The sequence below is a fragment of the Melanostigma gelatinosum genome (genome assembly GCF_949748355.1).
Source record: "Melanostigma gelatinosum genome assembly, chromosome: 22".
NCBI lineage: Eukaryota > Metazoa > Chordata > Actinopteri > Perciformes > Zoarcidae > Melanostigma > Melanostigma gelatinosum.
This window is the reverse complement of record NC_136655.1, coordinates 9,298,071-9,314,971: the sequence shown is the minus strand read 5'-3', so window position 1 is coordinate 9,314,971 and position 16,901 is coordinate 9,298,071. Positions and strand designations below refer to the sequence as shown.

Below are 16,901 nucleotides of genomic sequence, written 5' to 3'. Positions count from 1 at the left end.
AAATTTAAAAGGTCAAATATAAACCATGCATGTGTAATATATGCTTAATATTAGCCCAGTGCAAATGTGGAGTAATCCTCCTGTAACTTCAACACTCTTCATCTAAATATTGAAGAGGAACTAGTGTCATTAAGCTGTCATTAATGATAGATTGATCTGAGAGTCATTTATGATGCACAGCACATGGCGAATATGTTATAGGCTCGGTGGACAATTGAGGCGAACTATTTGCCTTTTCAAATATTTGGTATTAAAGTAATCCAATAATATTTTATGCAGTGCACCGTTTATTAAAAACGGCCACTTTAAATTATTTCAATCGCGACTTTATTCCGTTGTCTGGGATGCGCAGTGATGTCCACATCCCTCTCATCCTCCCTCTCTCGTGGACCAATCGCTGCCGCATCCTCGCTGCCGCCCAGAGGTGTCACTCAGCCGCTTTCCTCCAATAGACAAGTTCAGATGAACGGGACGAATGGGCTGTGGGGCGATGCGGTTCGGGTCCGGGTGTGCCACGCGGACAGGGTACTGAAATCTGTCGCAAAGGTAAGAACATCACATGCGAGTGGCATGCGCGTGTGTGTGTGCATGATCTAACTAGCTCTTTTGTCTAGACTGAGTTGAGGATAAACTGGGATGTGCTCGCGCCGTAGTGCTGAAATGGACCGGAAAAAGGAGTACCGCAATGCAGAGCAGCGAATTACCGGTTCCGCTCAGTCGTCATTGGGGTGAAGTGATGTAAGGTGCTGGCGCAGTGACTTTTCGAGGCTGGTGTTTGTTTGTTTGTGGAACGACTGCAACGAAGTGAGCGCCGTTTGATAAAAAGGTTGTTTTAGCTTCTCACTCTGCAGTTGAGATCATGAAAGTGCGTCTCTGTGGATTGCAGGAGGAGACGCAAGGTGAAAGTGTCAGATGCTGCATGCGTCAAGGGCGCAGTAGGCTGCTGGATGCACCAAGGCAGAGTTTGTTAAATGGCAGACCGTCCTGAAGGGCAACTCCCTTACAACAAAGACTGTTTCCTGTACTGTACTGCCATCAAATAGATTGACTATATCACTGAATTTATTAAAGTCAAATATTTTTGGTTAGTTAAATATTATAAATTATGATAGACACTTTCTCCCGTGTCCTGGACTTAATTAAACAGAAGAATGCAAAATGTGAGTCAAGGTGAAATTTAGACATGAACATGAGGCCATGTTTATTTTTTGACATATTTAAGGTCTTGTGAGGCAAAATCGTAATCCAGAGCCGGCACTCAAACACATCAACAGAAGTCCACTTTAATCAAGCCAGGAAACTCTAGGTTAAAACCGCCTCTTGTTGAATTCAAACATGGCTTTGAATGTGATTTAGTTTCGCCCTAAAACACACAGCAAACACGGCCATTCAGGCGGTCGCTAAGACTAAATACATGTGCTGACCTAAATGTCGCTTTGGTCTGTCCAAAGAGGATCTGTGATGGGATTATCGCCAGATGAAAACACACTCTGATGGATTGATCAGAATTAGTGGTGGAACAGAATGCTGCAATAATACAAAGTACAAACGCCGTCTGTGAACGTGTCTTTGCAGCTTGTGCGCTAAAGTTAGATGTTGAATATGTTGGACCTGTGATGCATTCCGCTCCTTCTCTGGGATCTTGCTGCTCTTACTCCATCTGAAAGATATGAGTGTTGCGTCATCAAGAGAGCCCATGAGGACTCAGTGCTGTAGTCTCTGCATGTGGAGGCGTTGTAAATTGAGTCTCTCGCTCCTTTTCCGGTGGCTGCCTGGCCCTTTTTCCTCTCTGCACTGTGCCTTCCTATTCTCCTTCTCACACCCAGAATGACTCAGCAGCAATCTGTGGGATATACTGGCCAACGAGTTACAAGAAAACAAGTGTACTTGCCTCAAGATCATATCACAATATGACATTTCTTTTCCAGAATTTGAGAAGTATACATCCAAACATTTTTAAGAGAAGATTGCTGTCTTCCTGATTTCCTCATGATGCACTGTCCCTGATCACATCCTCTTGGCCTGTGGCCAAAACAACTTTTTTCTGTCCTAGTTAATAACACAGATTATTTCAACACTGACCTCAGGGTGTCTAAGTAGCGATCATACACCAGTGCAGTCACTGTGTTTAACATCTGTTGATCTGACTATGTATGGAGTTCATTGGAGTCATTTTGATGTAAGGTGACATGGATTGCTGCTGTGTCATTTACAAAACAGCATTTGTAATCGTATTTTGTAATGACTTTCACAAAGAAAGTATATTTAACGAGGATCAGTCCCATCATGGTCCGACACCCAATCCATTTCATAAAGTCACTCTGCCTGTTTGATATGTGCATCCCTCATTGAAACGGTTGCATTAGGACTGTATTTGACGACCAAACCTTCTTTTTCCCTCAAATGTTAAGTTTGCGCATATTGCACAAGTGATGATTTGTTTGCTGCTGCAGTGTAACATGATTTAAAAATGTTACATTCTCCATTGGGAGGTTTACGGGTGTACACAGTACAAGGATCGTCCCTCCCCCATCCTGGTCATCTTCATCAGTCCTGCTTTATATCTCCATGATCCTCCTCCAACCTTTTCTCTCTATTAATATCTGTGACAGTGAGAGGTCGTAACACTGCAGTATACTCGCAGCAGTGCTGCTGTTTCATCCTGCGGAACTGAAGCGTAAGCATGTGTGACGGCGTAGCAGGAGCTGTCTAGGTGCTGCAGTGCTACCCTGTGTCAGTTCCGAGACGGCCCATGTGTGTCAGCGTGCACACACACACACACACACAGTACAGGCCGGTGTGTCTCTGCGTATGCACGCACCCCCCATGGCTTTTTGCAGTGTTCTGCTGAGTCATTCCCATCCTGAATCATTTGCTCGGGGAGGATTCCAGCGAGTTCTGCACCCGGTTTCTGGTGTAGAAAAATCATGCACAGTCATCAGTCTGGTAATATATCTTGAGGGTCGCACACGTGTTTTAATAATCCACAATGAGGCGAGATCCTTTATTGTCATAAACAAATAACAGTGGTTCTGTTTCTGACATCCTCTTTTGTTGTTGTCTCTTATTCAGCCCTCTGCAGTTCATGTCCTGTCCATTGACGTCTTGTTTGTGTCCCTCTGGCCATCCGCCTAAAATCACGTGGCTGCAGTAAGTGGATTTGTTGACAGTCATGGCGTCCGCTGCTTTTCTGCTCCTGGCCCTCTCCTCCTCAATCTCCCTCACAAGTAAGAGGCCCTGTGATGCCTGCAGATCTACCGTTTACCCACTTTAATTCAGTCAAGTGTAACCCCTGCACACCATTAGCTGACATGACCCTGTTTTCTGCCTTGCAGTGGCGGTGCTATTTGGCAATCCTAGAATTTTTGGAGGTGAGTTCCTGGTAAATTGTTGTCCAAAACAGTTGGGACAAAAACACGGCAAGCTGCACATACGTCGCCACAAATCGTGAGTGATGTTGAATAAGTACGTCGGCTAATTGTTCTGTACAATTTTTGCCAGATGATGCTACTGGATATGGCCCTATCTTTGAGGAGGAGCCAGTGGACGTTGTCTACACTGAAGACTCACCAGATGGGAGAATCTCCATGAACTGCAGGGCACGAGCAAACCCACCTGCTTCGTACAGGTTACACGCACTCCAGAAGACATATATACAGTATACACACCGGACAGAAATAGTGTTTATACCAGAAGTCGTGTTGATATCGCATACAATTGTGTTGAATTACTGCTAGGTGGCGCCGTGATAACTGGGAAATCAAGCTGATGGAGCAGCCAGATGAGTACTACAGCCTTGTTGGGGGGAACCTGGTTATTACAAACCCCAGACATAAGAAACACGCCGGGACGTACGTCTGCGTGGCCAGGAACATCTATGGCACCGTCATCAGCAAGGAGGCCAGGGTCAAGTTTGGATGTGAGCACGTGAACCCTGCTGGTCCAGCAGGGCAGTAGTAATGTCTGATGTTGTTCTCCTGCCCGGAAAAAAAAAAGTATTTTCTTGGTGTCACAGAAGACGCAAGGATGTCACAGCTTTTCTTTTCACCATTTGTAATTCCCATTGATTCTTTTTATTTCTCCTTATTCCTCATCGTAAAGTTGTGGAGGAGTTTCCTCAAGAGGAAAGGGACCCGGTGTATGTCAAAGAAGGGCAGGGGGCTATTCTGCTGTGTGCCCCTCCAAAAGCCTGGCCACGTACGTAGAGGTCGACCCGTCTCCTCTTGAAAAGCCAGTCTTGTGAAGATAACAATGACAACTCGTCTGTCTTTTCCCTTTCAGAGGAGGTGACCTACCGCTGGATCTTCAACGAGTTCCCAGTTTTCCTGTACACAGACCGCCGGCGGTTTGTCTCCCAGAAGACGGGGAACCTGTACATCTCCAAAGTGGAAGCTCAGGATGCAGGAAACTACTCCTGCTTTGTCTCTAGCCCCGTCACCGGGAAGAGTGTCTTCTCCAAGTTCATCCCCCTCATCCCCTTGCCCCCTGATGATGGTTAGCAGACAACAGCTGTGAAAAAATATCTCCTTAACATATGCTGCAGAGCAGAATGTAGAAAGAAAACGACACAAAAAAAGACATGCACACCATGTTGAAACATTTCTGATATCATTGACTTTCTTTCCTTCAGGTGAGGAGAGAAAATACCCAGCAGACATCAGCGTGAAGTTCACCGATACCACTGCCATGCTGGCCTCTAATATTACTTTGGAGTGCTTTGCTCTGGGAAAGTACGTTTTCATTGTTGTGTTTTTGCGAAGTCGACTGATGAGGAACGTCAGATACTTGCTGTCACGAAAGGCACTGGTTTAGTCTCTCTGTGTGTCTTTTCAGCCCGATCCCTCACATTGTTTGGAGGAAGGTGGACGCCACAGACCTCCCGCCAAATCATGAGATCAGTGAATCGGGAGCGGTGCTTCATCTGTACAACGTACAGTACGAAGATGTGGGAGCATACGAGTGTGAAGCCATCAACACTCAAGGAAAGGACTGGTACAAGGCCTGGCTGTATGTGGAGTGTAAGTGATTTCATTGGAGTATCCTTTGCCAGCAGTCTGCAATGTAGACTTAGTGTAGAGATTATTACTTACAGCTGAATCCACCTGTGGTCTTTTGGACAGCAGTAAGGCAACAAGTGGCACGTTTGTGGTGCATACATTGGAATATTGTGTTGCATGTAATTCTATTTTCTGTGCCTGTTCTGTTTGCTCAGCTGCTCCAGAGTGGGCAGAAACCATCAACAACACTCAGATCGACATCGGCTCAGAGCACACCATGCGCTGTGTGGCAGCAGGGAAGCCCTTCCCTTTCATCCGCTGGTACAAAGATGGCTATATGGTATAAAAAAAAAATGAAATAAAAGTCACGTTCCTTTCGAGAAATTGGGGAATACATGCTTATCAACTCAGCATTTGGGTTGTGTGTGTTCTTCCAGTACGGGAAGGGAGAGTTGAAGTTTTCCAGTCTCACCTTTGATGACTCAGGAATGTACCAGTGTATTGCTGAGAACTACTGGGGCATCAAATACGCCAACGCTGAGCTGCGAGTCATCGGTGAGACCTCTCGAGAAGCAATGCTCTCGTTGACTTATTGAATATTACGAAGCACGATTGTGTTTTTATTATCACAATAATATAAATCCCGTTTTTCGAGACGTTTTCATGAAATTTGGGACGCTGACTAAACACAAATATACACTTTATAATCTCCCTTCAGCCTGCGCTCCTACATTCGAGTTCAACCCTGTGAGGAAGCAGCTTCTTGGGGCTAAAGATGGCCGCGTGGTGATCGAGTGTAAACCCCGAGCTGCTCCTAGACCGCGGTACACCTGGACGAAGGGCAAAGAGCTCCTCTTTAACAATTCACGGTCAGTCGACATTAGCATTAAACAGTCCACACAGAGGGCGTCACCCACCCCACTGTCAAGCAGCTTAAATGAATTGTGTTCACTTTTAGGATTTCCATCATGTTTGACGGGAGTCTGGAGATCCTCAACGCCACCATCAACGATGAGGGCGTGTACTCCTGCTTCGCTGAGAATGACAGGGGAAAGGCCAACAGCTCTGGCTATCTCACCATCACAGGTCAGTGAACATGTGCATATTTCACAACTTCTACATATTTAAGCAAAGTAAACGTTTACAGTGAACTTGGTTCCTTTCCTTAGAGGCTACCAGCCTCACAGAACCACCTGAAGACACTGAGGTAGCGGTTGGCGATGAGGTGATTCTGAGGTGCGCCGCCTCATACGACCCCATGCTGGACATCACATTCATCTGGGCCATAGACTTCACGGTCATCGACTTCCACTCTGAGTGGCAACACTACGAACGTGTTATGGTAGGGTGATGTTTCATCCCAGCCTCCTTCAGCATCGTACACTCACAATCGGTCACATGGCACCTTACTGGTGTTGTCAGCTGATGACAGATATATAGTTCTGTCCCCAGCCCTCACCCTTTCCCTTCCTCTTTTACATCACTGTTTCCACTTCCTGTTGTGCAGAGTGAAGATGGCAGCGGTGATCTGAGAATAAAGAATGTCCAGATTTGGCACGAAGGTCGCTACACCTGCGTGGCTCAGACGGTGGTGGACAGCGACACTGCATACGCTGACCTCAAGGTTGTAGGTCAGTCCCAGCGTGTTTCGCCTCAGGATCATGGATGCAGAGCTTATTTTAGATTTTTAATTCGACAGAATAGTAGACTGAGCAGAGCTGACCATCTGCATTTGTACCTTCTCGTCCTGTGCCTCTCCTCCCTGATCCAGGTGTTCCCGGGCCTCCTGGTGTGATCCGGGTGGAACAGATTGGGGACACGTGGGTGAAGCTGTTGTGGACAAAAGGAGCGGATCACAACAGCCCCATTCTCTCCTACACCATTCAGACCAGACACTACTGGGCCCTGAATGAAGACGACTGGAAGGACGCCAGCACCAGTGAGTACTGCTCACTGCCAGTAGAGGGCCAACTCGCTCTGAATCCAGCATTCTGACCAAATGCGATCTGATCGCTTCACCTGCAAGTAGAATGTACTTGCACCTCAACAAGAGAGAGCAAATGTAACATGATTAAGTTTGATAAGCCATTCGTGTCTCCTTCAGCTCCAACCTTTCTTGACGGCAATGTGGAGAGGGCAGACGTGACGGACCTGTACCCCTGGTTGGAGTATCAGTTCAGGATCATCGCCACCAACGAGTACGGCTCCGGAGAGGCCAGCATCCCCTCCCTCAAGATCAAAACCTGGGACGCTGGTAAGGAGAGAATACTAATACCGGACACATATTGTAGTCAGTACAGGCGTGGGGTACAACAAAACCTTACTGACCTTTTGTCTACTCAGATCCAGTGATTTCTCCCACTGATGTGACGGGTTTTGGAGGTAGAAATGGCGAGATCGTCATCACATGGACTGTAAGTAAGCCCTCAGTTCATGTGACTTAATCATATCCCAAAAATACGTACACACAGCACGTTTGCTAAATTAAAGAGGTTTTCCACTCCTGGCCCCTTAGCCCGTGGAGCCTTGGCATTTCTCCGGCAAAAAGTTTGGCTACATTGTGGCATTCAAGCCTCACGATGCTTACGACTGGTGGTACGAGACCATTTCAGACCCCGAGACCAGGCGTTACGTTCACAGGGACTCCTACTTCATTCCCACCGAGGACGATTTCCAGGTCAGAGAGTTTCAGGTGAAGATCAAGTCGTTTAATGTGAAAGGAGACGGACCATACAGCCTCACCACGGTCATCTACTACCCAAGAGATGGTGAGGACTTTGTTTCTGTTTGGATTCCGGTTTATGGTTCTTAAAAAATGGTGGAACTAAACTTGACGAACATATTTTCTTTTCTCATCCATTTGTCCAACTTCAGTACCTGTAGAGTCTCCAACAGACATCTATGCCAGGCCGGTGTCCTCCACTGAAGCGCTGGTCTGGTGGCTGCCTGTGGTCGACACTGGTACAGGCCTGCAGCAATACATTGAGGGATACCAGGTACATAGCTTTTACTATATAAGCTATATATACATATAAAAAATGTGTATCTGTTGTTTTTTTTTGCATCCAGTATATTGATAAATAGGTAAACAATATGAAAATATAAATATAAAAAAATCTTGTTTCTTGCTGACCAGGTGAAGTACTGGAGAAAGTACGATGATCCGGAGCCGGGAGCACACCGTATATTTGTTTCAGCCACAACCAACCAGACTAGGTTGGAGAACATGCTGCCAGACTCTCACTACCTCATTGAGGTCCGTGCCTTCAACGGAGCCGGCCTCGGACCCCCTGGTGAACACTGTGAGATGTTCACAAAGAGACCACGTAAGACTGATTACTCGCACTCTAGGGACAATAAACACCCACGGTATTGTAAGATGTGGTCTTGATGAATGATTTGTTTTTGTGAACAGCTCCACCAGACCCTCCCCGGATGTGGAAATATGTTACTTGGACGGGACAGTGGTTGTATGTGTGGTGGGATCATATCCAGTATGATTGGTTTGGCGATATTTCCTTCCCACTCTACTACAAGGTGGGTGTGGAAAGCAAAACTACCATCTATGAAGCCAAATCATTCCTCCCCCCCCGCCCCCCCCCCCCTAACACTAATTCCAATGTTGTAAATTCACCCTGCTTTTCGTCTCGAAGGTCATGTTCAGAAAGACAGGTTACATCTATGGGAAAGTCTACGTCACTGGCTGGCACTTCATGGACTTCCCCATGCCTCAGTTTGGAGACTATGAGCTGATGGTACGCGGCCGTTATGAAGGCGGGGATGGCCCAGTCAGGAAGATCAGGATTAAGGGTGAGGGCTAAAATATAAAAATATACATATGCTTTGTCCTCTTTGCCCATTTGTCTCATAGTGTTTCTGCTTCCTCAGGTAAAGCAGCAATGACCACGCCGACTCTAAGCCTGGTGTCTTTGCTGCTGCTGACGCTGTGCATTGTGGGATTGGGAATTTAAGCGCCCGTCACAAGTGACATGTATATAATAGACTGTTGGAAGTCAATTTGTGGATAGAAGAGATCCAGTCTACACCTCCAAACACTGTTCGCACTGATAGTCATTGGTCAAGATCCTACATCATGCATCTTTTGTGTTGCAACACGACACAGGAAGTTGCTTCTGTTGGCCCCAACACTTTTTACGGACTTCATTACATGAAGAACACGTCGGTCAAATCTGTATGTTTACGTCAATGTAGTGTTTAATCTAGATTTTCACCCCAAAGTCAAAACCAAAACAGCCAGGACAGATGCTTGTTGTTGGAGGATATGACTAAGTTCTCCACACACTGTGTTTATTTAGATAGAAATAAACGCCTTCAGAATAAAACAGTTCTACCATCACTACAATATGTCCTGTTCCTCTTGTATAATTCAACTTCCTTTATGTTTTAATCACTCTTTCCTGTGTGAACTGGACAAACAGTAGCTTACCAAGTTAGAATTCAACCCATCGAATGGGGAAATGTTATTTACAACATCTCTCAGATGGTCGAGCAATTAATAATATGTAAAGAACTGTGTGATAGTCATTGTATTTGGTTCGGAATGAGCTGAGAGGGATGCGTAACTGGTTTTATGAACATATATCAATTTCATTTCAATGAGCATATACAGTGTATTACATATTTTACACAACCTTAATCTTCACAATCACGTTTACATTTCTGTTCAACTTTTTACATTCATTTTCTGTTTGTTTTGCTCATGGTGCTGTGTGACGGGTATGGAGGATGCTTGTTGATTTGAATTGCCACCAATGAAAGCCATATCACTTCAATGACAACTTCCCTTTTAAGAACAATGATTTCTGATCGTGAAAATGCCATTTTTGAATGAACCATGAGGCTGGGGTTGGACAGAAATGCTATGTATCAACTAAATGTATGCTCATTTCCTTTATGTCAGGCTACAATATCATTAAACCGAGTACAACAATTTATATCGTCTCAATGGTTTTAGTTCATCTTCTTCTCCTCTTGACTTTTTGAGCTCTCTCAGAACCAGTAAACTGAAATCTGATGTGTGATTTCCATCAGCAGATGGCAGTATATCCACATGCCGTTACCCAATGTCTCCAGTATCGTTTGGTCGAATCACATATCCAATATAGTGTTTATCGATATACAATCTGAAGTGTCACATACAAATGATATCATCTACAGTTTCCTTACAATAAAGGTTTGCTGTACTGCAACGTGCTTATTAAGAATCAAAGTTTTTATTTTCTGTACGGTATGTATGGATATCTACAACCAGGTTATATCGCTCATTACCTGTAAAGTGTGGACAGCATATCCATTATTTTCTGTGATGGTGTGTCAGAAAAAGGGCTTTTTTATATCTGTTTTTGTTTGTGCTTTAAAGAGAGCTTGCTTGCATACTGTACAGTAGTCCCTGTGTGGCAGGCTTTTATCTCTTCTGTTCCACCTCCATTACCGGCAATTCCCCCATTTTCCCTCCTTCGCAAACAAGTACCTACAATCACAGCAGAAGCAAAGAGGTGAGTCTTCCTCCAGACAGCAGTGCTTTTTGTAGAGCATGATACGTTTTGTTTTTCTTTATTTTTTCCACAAATGTTGCATCTCAGAAACATCAACAGAGTGTCTGTTTTGCCACCGTGACTTTGTCAGATTTATGGTGAAAGGGAACTCCTTACCAGGCATTTGCCAAATCGAAATATCAAGCATATGATAAAAAAAAACACCTTTCCTCTAGTTTTGACACACCTCAGTATTTACATTCATGCTACTTTTCAAATGTCGTTTATTTACTACACTTCATTTATTTGACAGCTGCAGCTTCAAGCTACTCTACAGATCACAGATTTTTTTTTTAAACAAAAGTTATGACGTGGTTGTGAAATATGTTTTTTTTTTTTTTTTTTTACTAAACTGTCCAAAATGTACAAAGCAGTTGAAATCAGATCCAACAAGCTGTGCTACAACATTAAATGCAATGAAATATATATACCGTATATAAGCCATTCTACATAATCGATACTTGTCCCTATTCTTGCCCAATCAACTCACACTGTTTCTGACAGCAGATACTCATCCCAGATGTCATATACAGTGGATAAACTCCCATGATGCAGTGGAATGCAGCTGATTCTTTACGTATTCGGTATTCCCTTTGCTGCTTTCCATTTGATCAGAAGACGCTCTCTGGCTGTCAGGTTGGACCTGTGATGGTGGGAGCCAGGGGCGGACTGGGGGAAAAAAGTGGCCCGGGAGTTTACTGTCAGACCGGCCCACTCAATGCATCGCACGTATCGATGTCAGTGGCCTACTTGGAAAAATACCCATACACTTAACATTATTTTCGATGATTACAAAGAAATTACATCATATATCTTTTTTTTTATAACATTTGGATCCACCAATTTGCCTGGATGGACACATTGAATAAAATAACACTCCAAGGTAGTAGTTTGCTCGATGAATATGCTGAACTTTGGGCTAGTATCAGATGGTTATACGTATAACTACAGAGCCTTAAGGAATGAATGTCAGCAGAGAAAGACCACACAATAAAGAAACTGGAATCAGAGGGTAGAATTAGTTTGAACTATATTGAAATGAACAGAACATACGATGGGGTGTGAACATCAGTGGTATCAGTAGTGTTGCATGCTGGGTGTGTGTGTGTGTGTGTGTGTAGGGGTGTTGAAGGTGCATAACAAAACAATAAGTTAAGTAACAGAACCTAAACTAACTCTGCCAGCCCAGGTGCATTATAGTCACATAGTAATAAAAAACAATATCAGTATACTCATGTGTTATTATTACCTCACTACACGAGTAGTTTTTGCAGCAGCTCACTCTTTTCTGCAACACCGTCTATGATTTTCTCACTGTCCAGCATCTGCAAAACATCTGTCTGAGTAGCCATCAACATAAAAGCCTCCAGGTGCTGTTGAGAGCTGGTTAACTTCAACATTATTTGACATAAATTATTAGAAATGATAAGATTGCCCTCTTTACAACTACCACCATGGATAGCTTGCTCATCGATTGTAAGCAAGTAACTACGGCTAACATGTTAAATTAGATAATCTCGATGATGCGAACAGCGCCAGCTTGCTTATTTGACCAGATCATAACTGTCTCAATTTTGGACATTTATCATTTATCTAGCTAACGTTAGCTAGGCTAGCTTGTAGCCGAACATTACCTCATCTGTGAAAAGCAAGCTAACATTGGCCAAGTCAATGCCACAACTTACCATCATAACACTGTCACCAGTCGGTGGTTTCCCAAATAAGTCAGAGATTTTTAAATATTTTGATGCACCTTCCTCCAGATATCTCTTATTTTTCTCCCTGAGCTTTTCAGCTCCACCTTTAAAGGATTTACGTTTTGGTACCGGTGCCATGCTGCTAGCTCACACTCAAAACGGCTCGTCTCCGAGCGAGTGACGCAAGCTGCAGATACATGAATCCGTGACGGGACGCTACGTCAATAACTGACAACGCATGGTCAAATCAACGTAATTAACACAAGGACAGCCACAAAGTCATAAGAACCAGTCACATATATTCATATGACAACAAAGCACATCAATCCAGCAGACCTGCAGCGGATCCACGCATTCCACCACACAAGAGCACGAGCCATCAAATATTATTCATAAAAACGTTACTGCAGATGTAAAAAAACAAACGCAGTTTGTCACTTACCAAATTCTTTGTTGACAAAGAATTGAATCCCAGTACATCGTTTCAGTTCCAGTAAGAAGTCCTTCTCGATTCATGGACGCCGTGACAGTCGAGCCGCCCCTGTATTTCGCCGGTCTACAGCGGCCATTCGCACCTCCGCCGGCCCCGCCCCGACCGTCGCCCGGCACGAGCGCACGGCGCAGACCGCGGTAATGGAGAAAAGTTTTTAAAAGCACCGTAGTGTCCAGCCGTGCTATGGCGTCCTCGGATCGCGAGGAGTAGTATAATGTCAGTCTATACTGTTGATACAGTTTTCACTGATTATTGACTTTCGGTAGTAGAGTAAATTGAACGTGTTCTGTGAAGCATATAATATAGTCGGGGCCGGCGATGTCAGAGACCGGCCCAAACCCCGTCGGCCTACCGGGGATTCCCCCGGTATCCCCGATGGCCAGTCCGCCCCTGGTGGGAGCACATAAATGGATTTAATACTCGAGCTGGATCCCTTGGTGCTCAAAGCAGGTTCATTCCGTGTAATTTCCCACCTCTCGCATGCACCCATTGCATTTTTTAAAATCAAATCCTCTCAACCCCTTTCCATTCTCTGAATTATCCATATACCAGTTGGCTGTGTTTTTGCACAACAGCACATTTAAATAGAGAACACATTCAGCAGCACTAATGTTCATGCTATGAATACTATAAGCACCAAAGGTGGGAGAGCTAAAAATGGAGCCAAACCAGGACATATGCAAAGCAGCCTGCATTAGCCTTTGCGCTGGCCCATAAATCACATACATTTGGCAGGGCCCCCTGGCTTGCGAGCTATTTAGCCAAACTCCTGCTGATCCCACAGAACGGAGTAGCCTATGGAGCAACATCAGATGGCTCTCGGGGCTTGGAAAGAGCCACACTAAATCTCCCAGACCAATTTGGCGCGGCAGAGCTGGCGTGTGTTAGCAGTGCAGCTAACCTGGTTAGCAGCCCGAAGGAGCACGGTTGGCGGCCCCGCCCGCTGTTCGATTGGCTGAAATGGGTTGCGGTGTCAGATCAGGAAGTAATTGTCTCTTCTATGGGTAGTTTATGACCCTGTTTACACTGTGAAGAATAGCTCCTGCACATATCCTTCTTTCTGGTGGTGGTACTTTGTCAGGCTGATAGTTGATGTAGGTGCACTTTCACTATTTGTGAACAAAGAGAATGTGCACTTTGAGGCTGAAGGAAACAATTTTAGCTCTATTGTGTGGCACTGATGGGGAATTGATTGCTTACTGAGCATTGTATAATCGCACAGAAGAGGTTTTTCCTGTCCATTGGCTAAATTGGGAAACTTCATTGTGGAAATATCCCCTAGATACCCAGTAACTGACAGTGCTGTCTAAATTCAGAAATGACAACAGACTGGTTGTGCTATTGTGTGGCTCATCAGCCCCCTGCCAGATTTGCACTCTCCCTGTAACAAGACCTCCTGGTCTGCTTTGGCAAATCCTCTCTCTTTCTCTCTGTCTTGTGCTGGCGGACCCGCCGCTTGGTTTCGTTGATGCCAGAAAAACAGTTTCCAATCCTCTTTGAGTCCAATTAAAGATTAACAGCAGTATGTCTACAGAGCCAGGGACCTTTATTGCATTAAATAGCTTTTCAGCTTTTGTTTAGGGGATGTTCATTCAGTGTGATTGCTGAAATTGGGAAATGGGCAGTCCATGCAAAACATGCCACAGCAGCTGTCATTGTTTGACTTCTGCAGCAGCATTGGTAAACAGAAAGTGCAAGGGGAAAGCACACAGGCCAAATGAGTCGTCACTCTTCTTGTAATCAATCTCAGTATATCATATTTTCCTTACAAGTAAAATCACTGCTATGAAATTAACTATTTGCCTTATTTATTCATAATTCATAGAAGTGAACATGTCATTTCTGGTACAGACAAAGGAGAAGAGCTACATTGGAAGTGCTTCACTTTTAATGCAAAGTATGCATCTAAAAAACTATTTAGTTGTTAAATGATAAGAACACGTGAAAATACAACATTCGAGACAGAAGATTTCAAGGAAAGATTGTCAAGAAATGAAGAATTGATGATAGTGAAGTGTCCATGTTCTTGAAGCTCTTTGGTGTTGAATACTAGAGTAAGATGAAAAAGAATGTAAGATTTAGAGCCTATATGTTAGATGGCTAACATGCATGCATTCTGTCCTGTTAAATATCTGCTTAGCTTACAAAGCTGCCCTTGTATCTGGTGTAGACAGGAAAGAAGGGCTTTAGCCATTAGTGAAGTGCGCTCTCAGCTGTCACACAGGAGGCCATGCAGCGAAGGATGGATGTCGGCCTTATGAAAGAGGAATGTGATACCTGTGCTTTCAGGAAGGAACGGCTGGAGGGAGGGAAACAGAGATAGACAGGAAACAAGCTGTTAGAAAAAGAAAGAAAAAAACAACTTAAGATAGATACTGAGAGGCGGAGAGAAGATAGACGCCACAAAATGATGTGGCATCACTCAGTGCCCTTGAGGCAAAATCCTCTCCTTCATCCCTCCTCACACCCTCAGAATGATGGTGGGACTCACCACGCAATCCTTATTCACGGGGACGATTTCTCCAACAGGGAGGAGATGACATGAAAGTAGAACTGAAAGTTTAAGTTTAAGAACATCTCTATAGAATTAAAGTATGATTGCTGAGCTACACCCAACAAAAATATCCTGTTCCAATCCCCCGTCTTCTGCTGAAAGACGTCTGTCTGTGAGCCACGACGGAAATGTCAACTTCAAATGGCTTTTTCAAATACCATTGTCTTCATCTGAATCTGAAGTGGGAACAGATGTACAGCAGTATGGTCCCTCTGTGGTGCCTGTCTGTGTTTTGTCTATGCAATAACCTTTGTCAGATTAAAGGCAATTCTTTTGGGGGAATTTGCCTTTTCTCTCTGACAGCAAGCTACCACACATTCAATCTTTTTCACGCACAGCCTCTCACATCATCCGAGGCTGGTGTCAGTGAGGCTAGCAGATCGCTGTGGCTGCACCTATTGGCAACACAGCGCTCACATAAACTGTCACTGGTGGTGTTGGGTTGTTAAGTAAGGTCACAGATCCAGTGTATCTCCTTGTGTTACACGCATCTGTACGCAGCAGACACTGTCCGACAAGAAATTGTATCCTCTGTCAGTCATAAAATTTTATTTGCACTGAAAAAACAACACGGCAGTAAAAACGTCACTCCTTATAAATGATGACTTCCCTGTGTGGGCCAAATTGTAACAAACGTGTCACATTGTAAGCTTTAACAATGGTCCCCCTTCTTTGTATGAGTCTGTGGCACTGATAGCAAACGGTTGTGATATCCTGCTTGGGCTGATAAATGTAATGTGTGAGTATTATGGTTGTATTGTAAAGGTTCTGAAAAATCCAACAAATGACATAAAGGCAATGCCCTCGTACGGCCAAGTGGTGTCCTTTTGAAGGTATCGGGCATCATTTCACAGAAATGTATCAAAATTCTGTACTCCCATTTGGAAATTAAATTCTAGTTCAACATTCACCCACAAGATAAAGTTGCACAACAGTCTACAGCCATGCAAGCAGCTCTGTGGGGCTGTACTGCTGATGCTAAATGCTATCATCAACAACATGCTAACCGACTCAGAGTGATGATGCTAGCATGCGAATGTTTAGCAGGCATGTTGTTTATCAGCTTAGTTTAGCGTGTTAGCATTGCTAATTAGCACCAAAAACAATGTACAGCGGAGGCTGATGGGAATGAGTCGTTAGTTTTACAGGAATTTGAACAAAAACAAAAGTAATGGACGAATTAAAGTGATTACAGACATTGTTTCCACAGGCTGTGTAGTATACCCTGTGACTATCGTCAATTGACTTTAACATTAGCCTACAATCAGTGGAGTGTCTCTAAATTAGCCTAGTTCAGACTCTATTATGATCACATAAAACCTCAACAAAGCAACATGCTGAACACCTGTGATGAACATTTTTTGCAGCTTCACCCACACATATGGGTAAATACTAAAGTAGAAAATGCCTTGTGTTGTAAAGAGTGTGTTATTACCTTAATTGAGACAGATGCATTTTTAATGATCGGCCCTTGCTAAGAGCAAGACAGGGATCAAATTATGCTACGTCAGTGAAAGATGCTGATGGATATGACTCTGGGTCGCTGCTGAAAGACGAAATCTGCAGTTTTCTAATGTGCTGTCCCCTTGGTGAAATCTTTAACCT

The 16,901-nt window shown here is 44.2% G+C and overlaps 1 protein-coding gene across 1 annotated transcript; it reads left to right on the top strand.

Annotated features, from left to right (window-relative positions):
• The first annotated feature begins 419 nt into the window (after positions 1–419).
• On the top strand, positions 420–9,952 carry cntn1b (contactin 1b). The gene is made up of 24 exons (XM_079294343.1): positions 420–546; positions 3,073–3,227; positions 3,336–3,371; positions 3,502–3,628; positions 3,738–3,919; positions 4,102–4,197; positions 4,282–4,494; positions 4,631–4,730; positions 4,834–5,018; positions 5,213–5,337; positions 5,435–5,552; positions 5,716–5,866; positions 5,956–6,083; positions 6,167–6,339; positions 6,505–6,628; positions 6,769–6,936; positions 7,102–7,251; positions 7,341–7,411; positions 7,513–7,765; positions 7,872–7,993; positions 8,134–8,323; positions 8,413–8,534; positions 8,651–8,807; positions 8,886–9,952. The coding sequence occupies exons 2-24, from the start codon at positions 3,173–3,175 to the stop codon at positions 8,966–8,968; spliced, it is 3,129 nt and encodes a 1,042-aa protein (XP_079150469.1). The 5' UTR covers positions 420–546; positions 3,073–3,172; the 3' UTR covers positions 8,969–9,952.
• The last annotated feature ends 6,949 nt before the right edge of the window (positions 9,953–16,901 follow it).

What these genes read in the sequence shown, in the direction of transcription:
- cntn1b (XM_079294343.1), top strand. Translation starts at nt 3,173, where the DNA reads ATGGCGTCCGCTGCTTTTCTGCTCCTGGCCCTCTCCTCCTCAATCTCC. An exon ending in CCCTCCAAAAGCCTGGCCAC is followed by an intron (nt 4,198 to 4,281) that starts GTACGTAGAGGT and finishes TTTCCCTTTCAG; the next exon opens with AGGAGGTGACCTACCGCTGG. An exon ending in GATGTTCACAAAGAGACCAC is followed by an intron (nt 8,324 to 8,412) that starts GTAAGACTGATT and finishes TTTTGTGAACAG; the next exon opens with CTCCACCAGACCCTCCCCGG.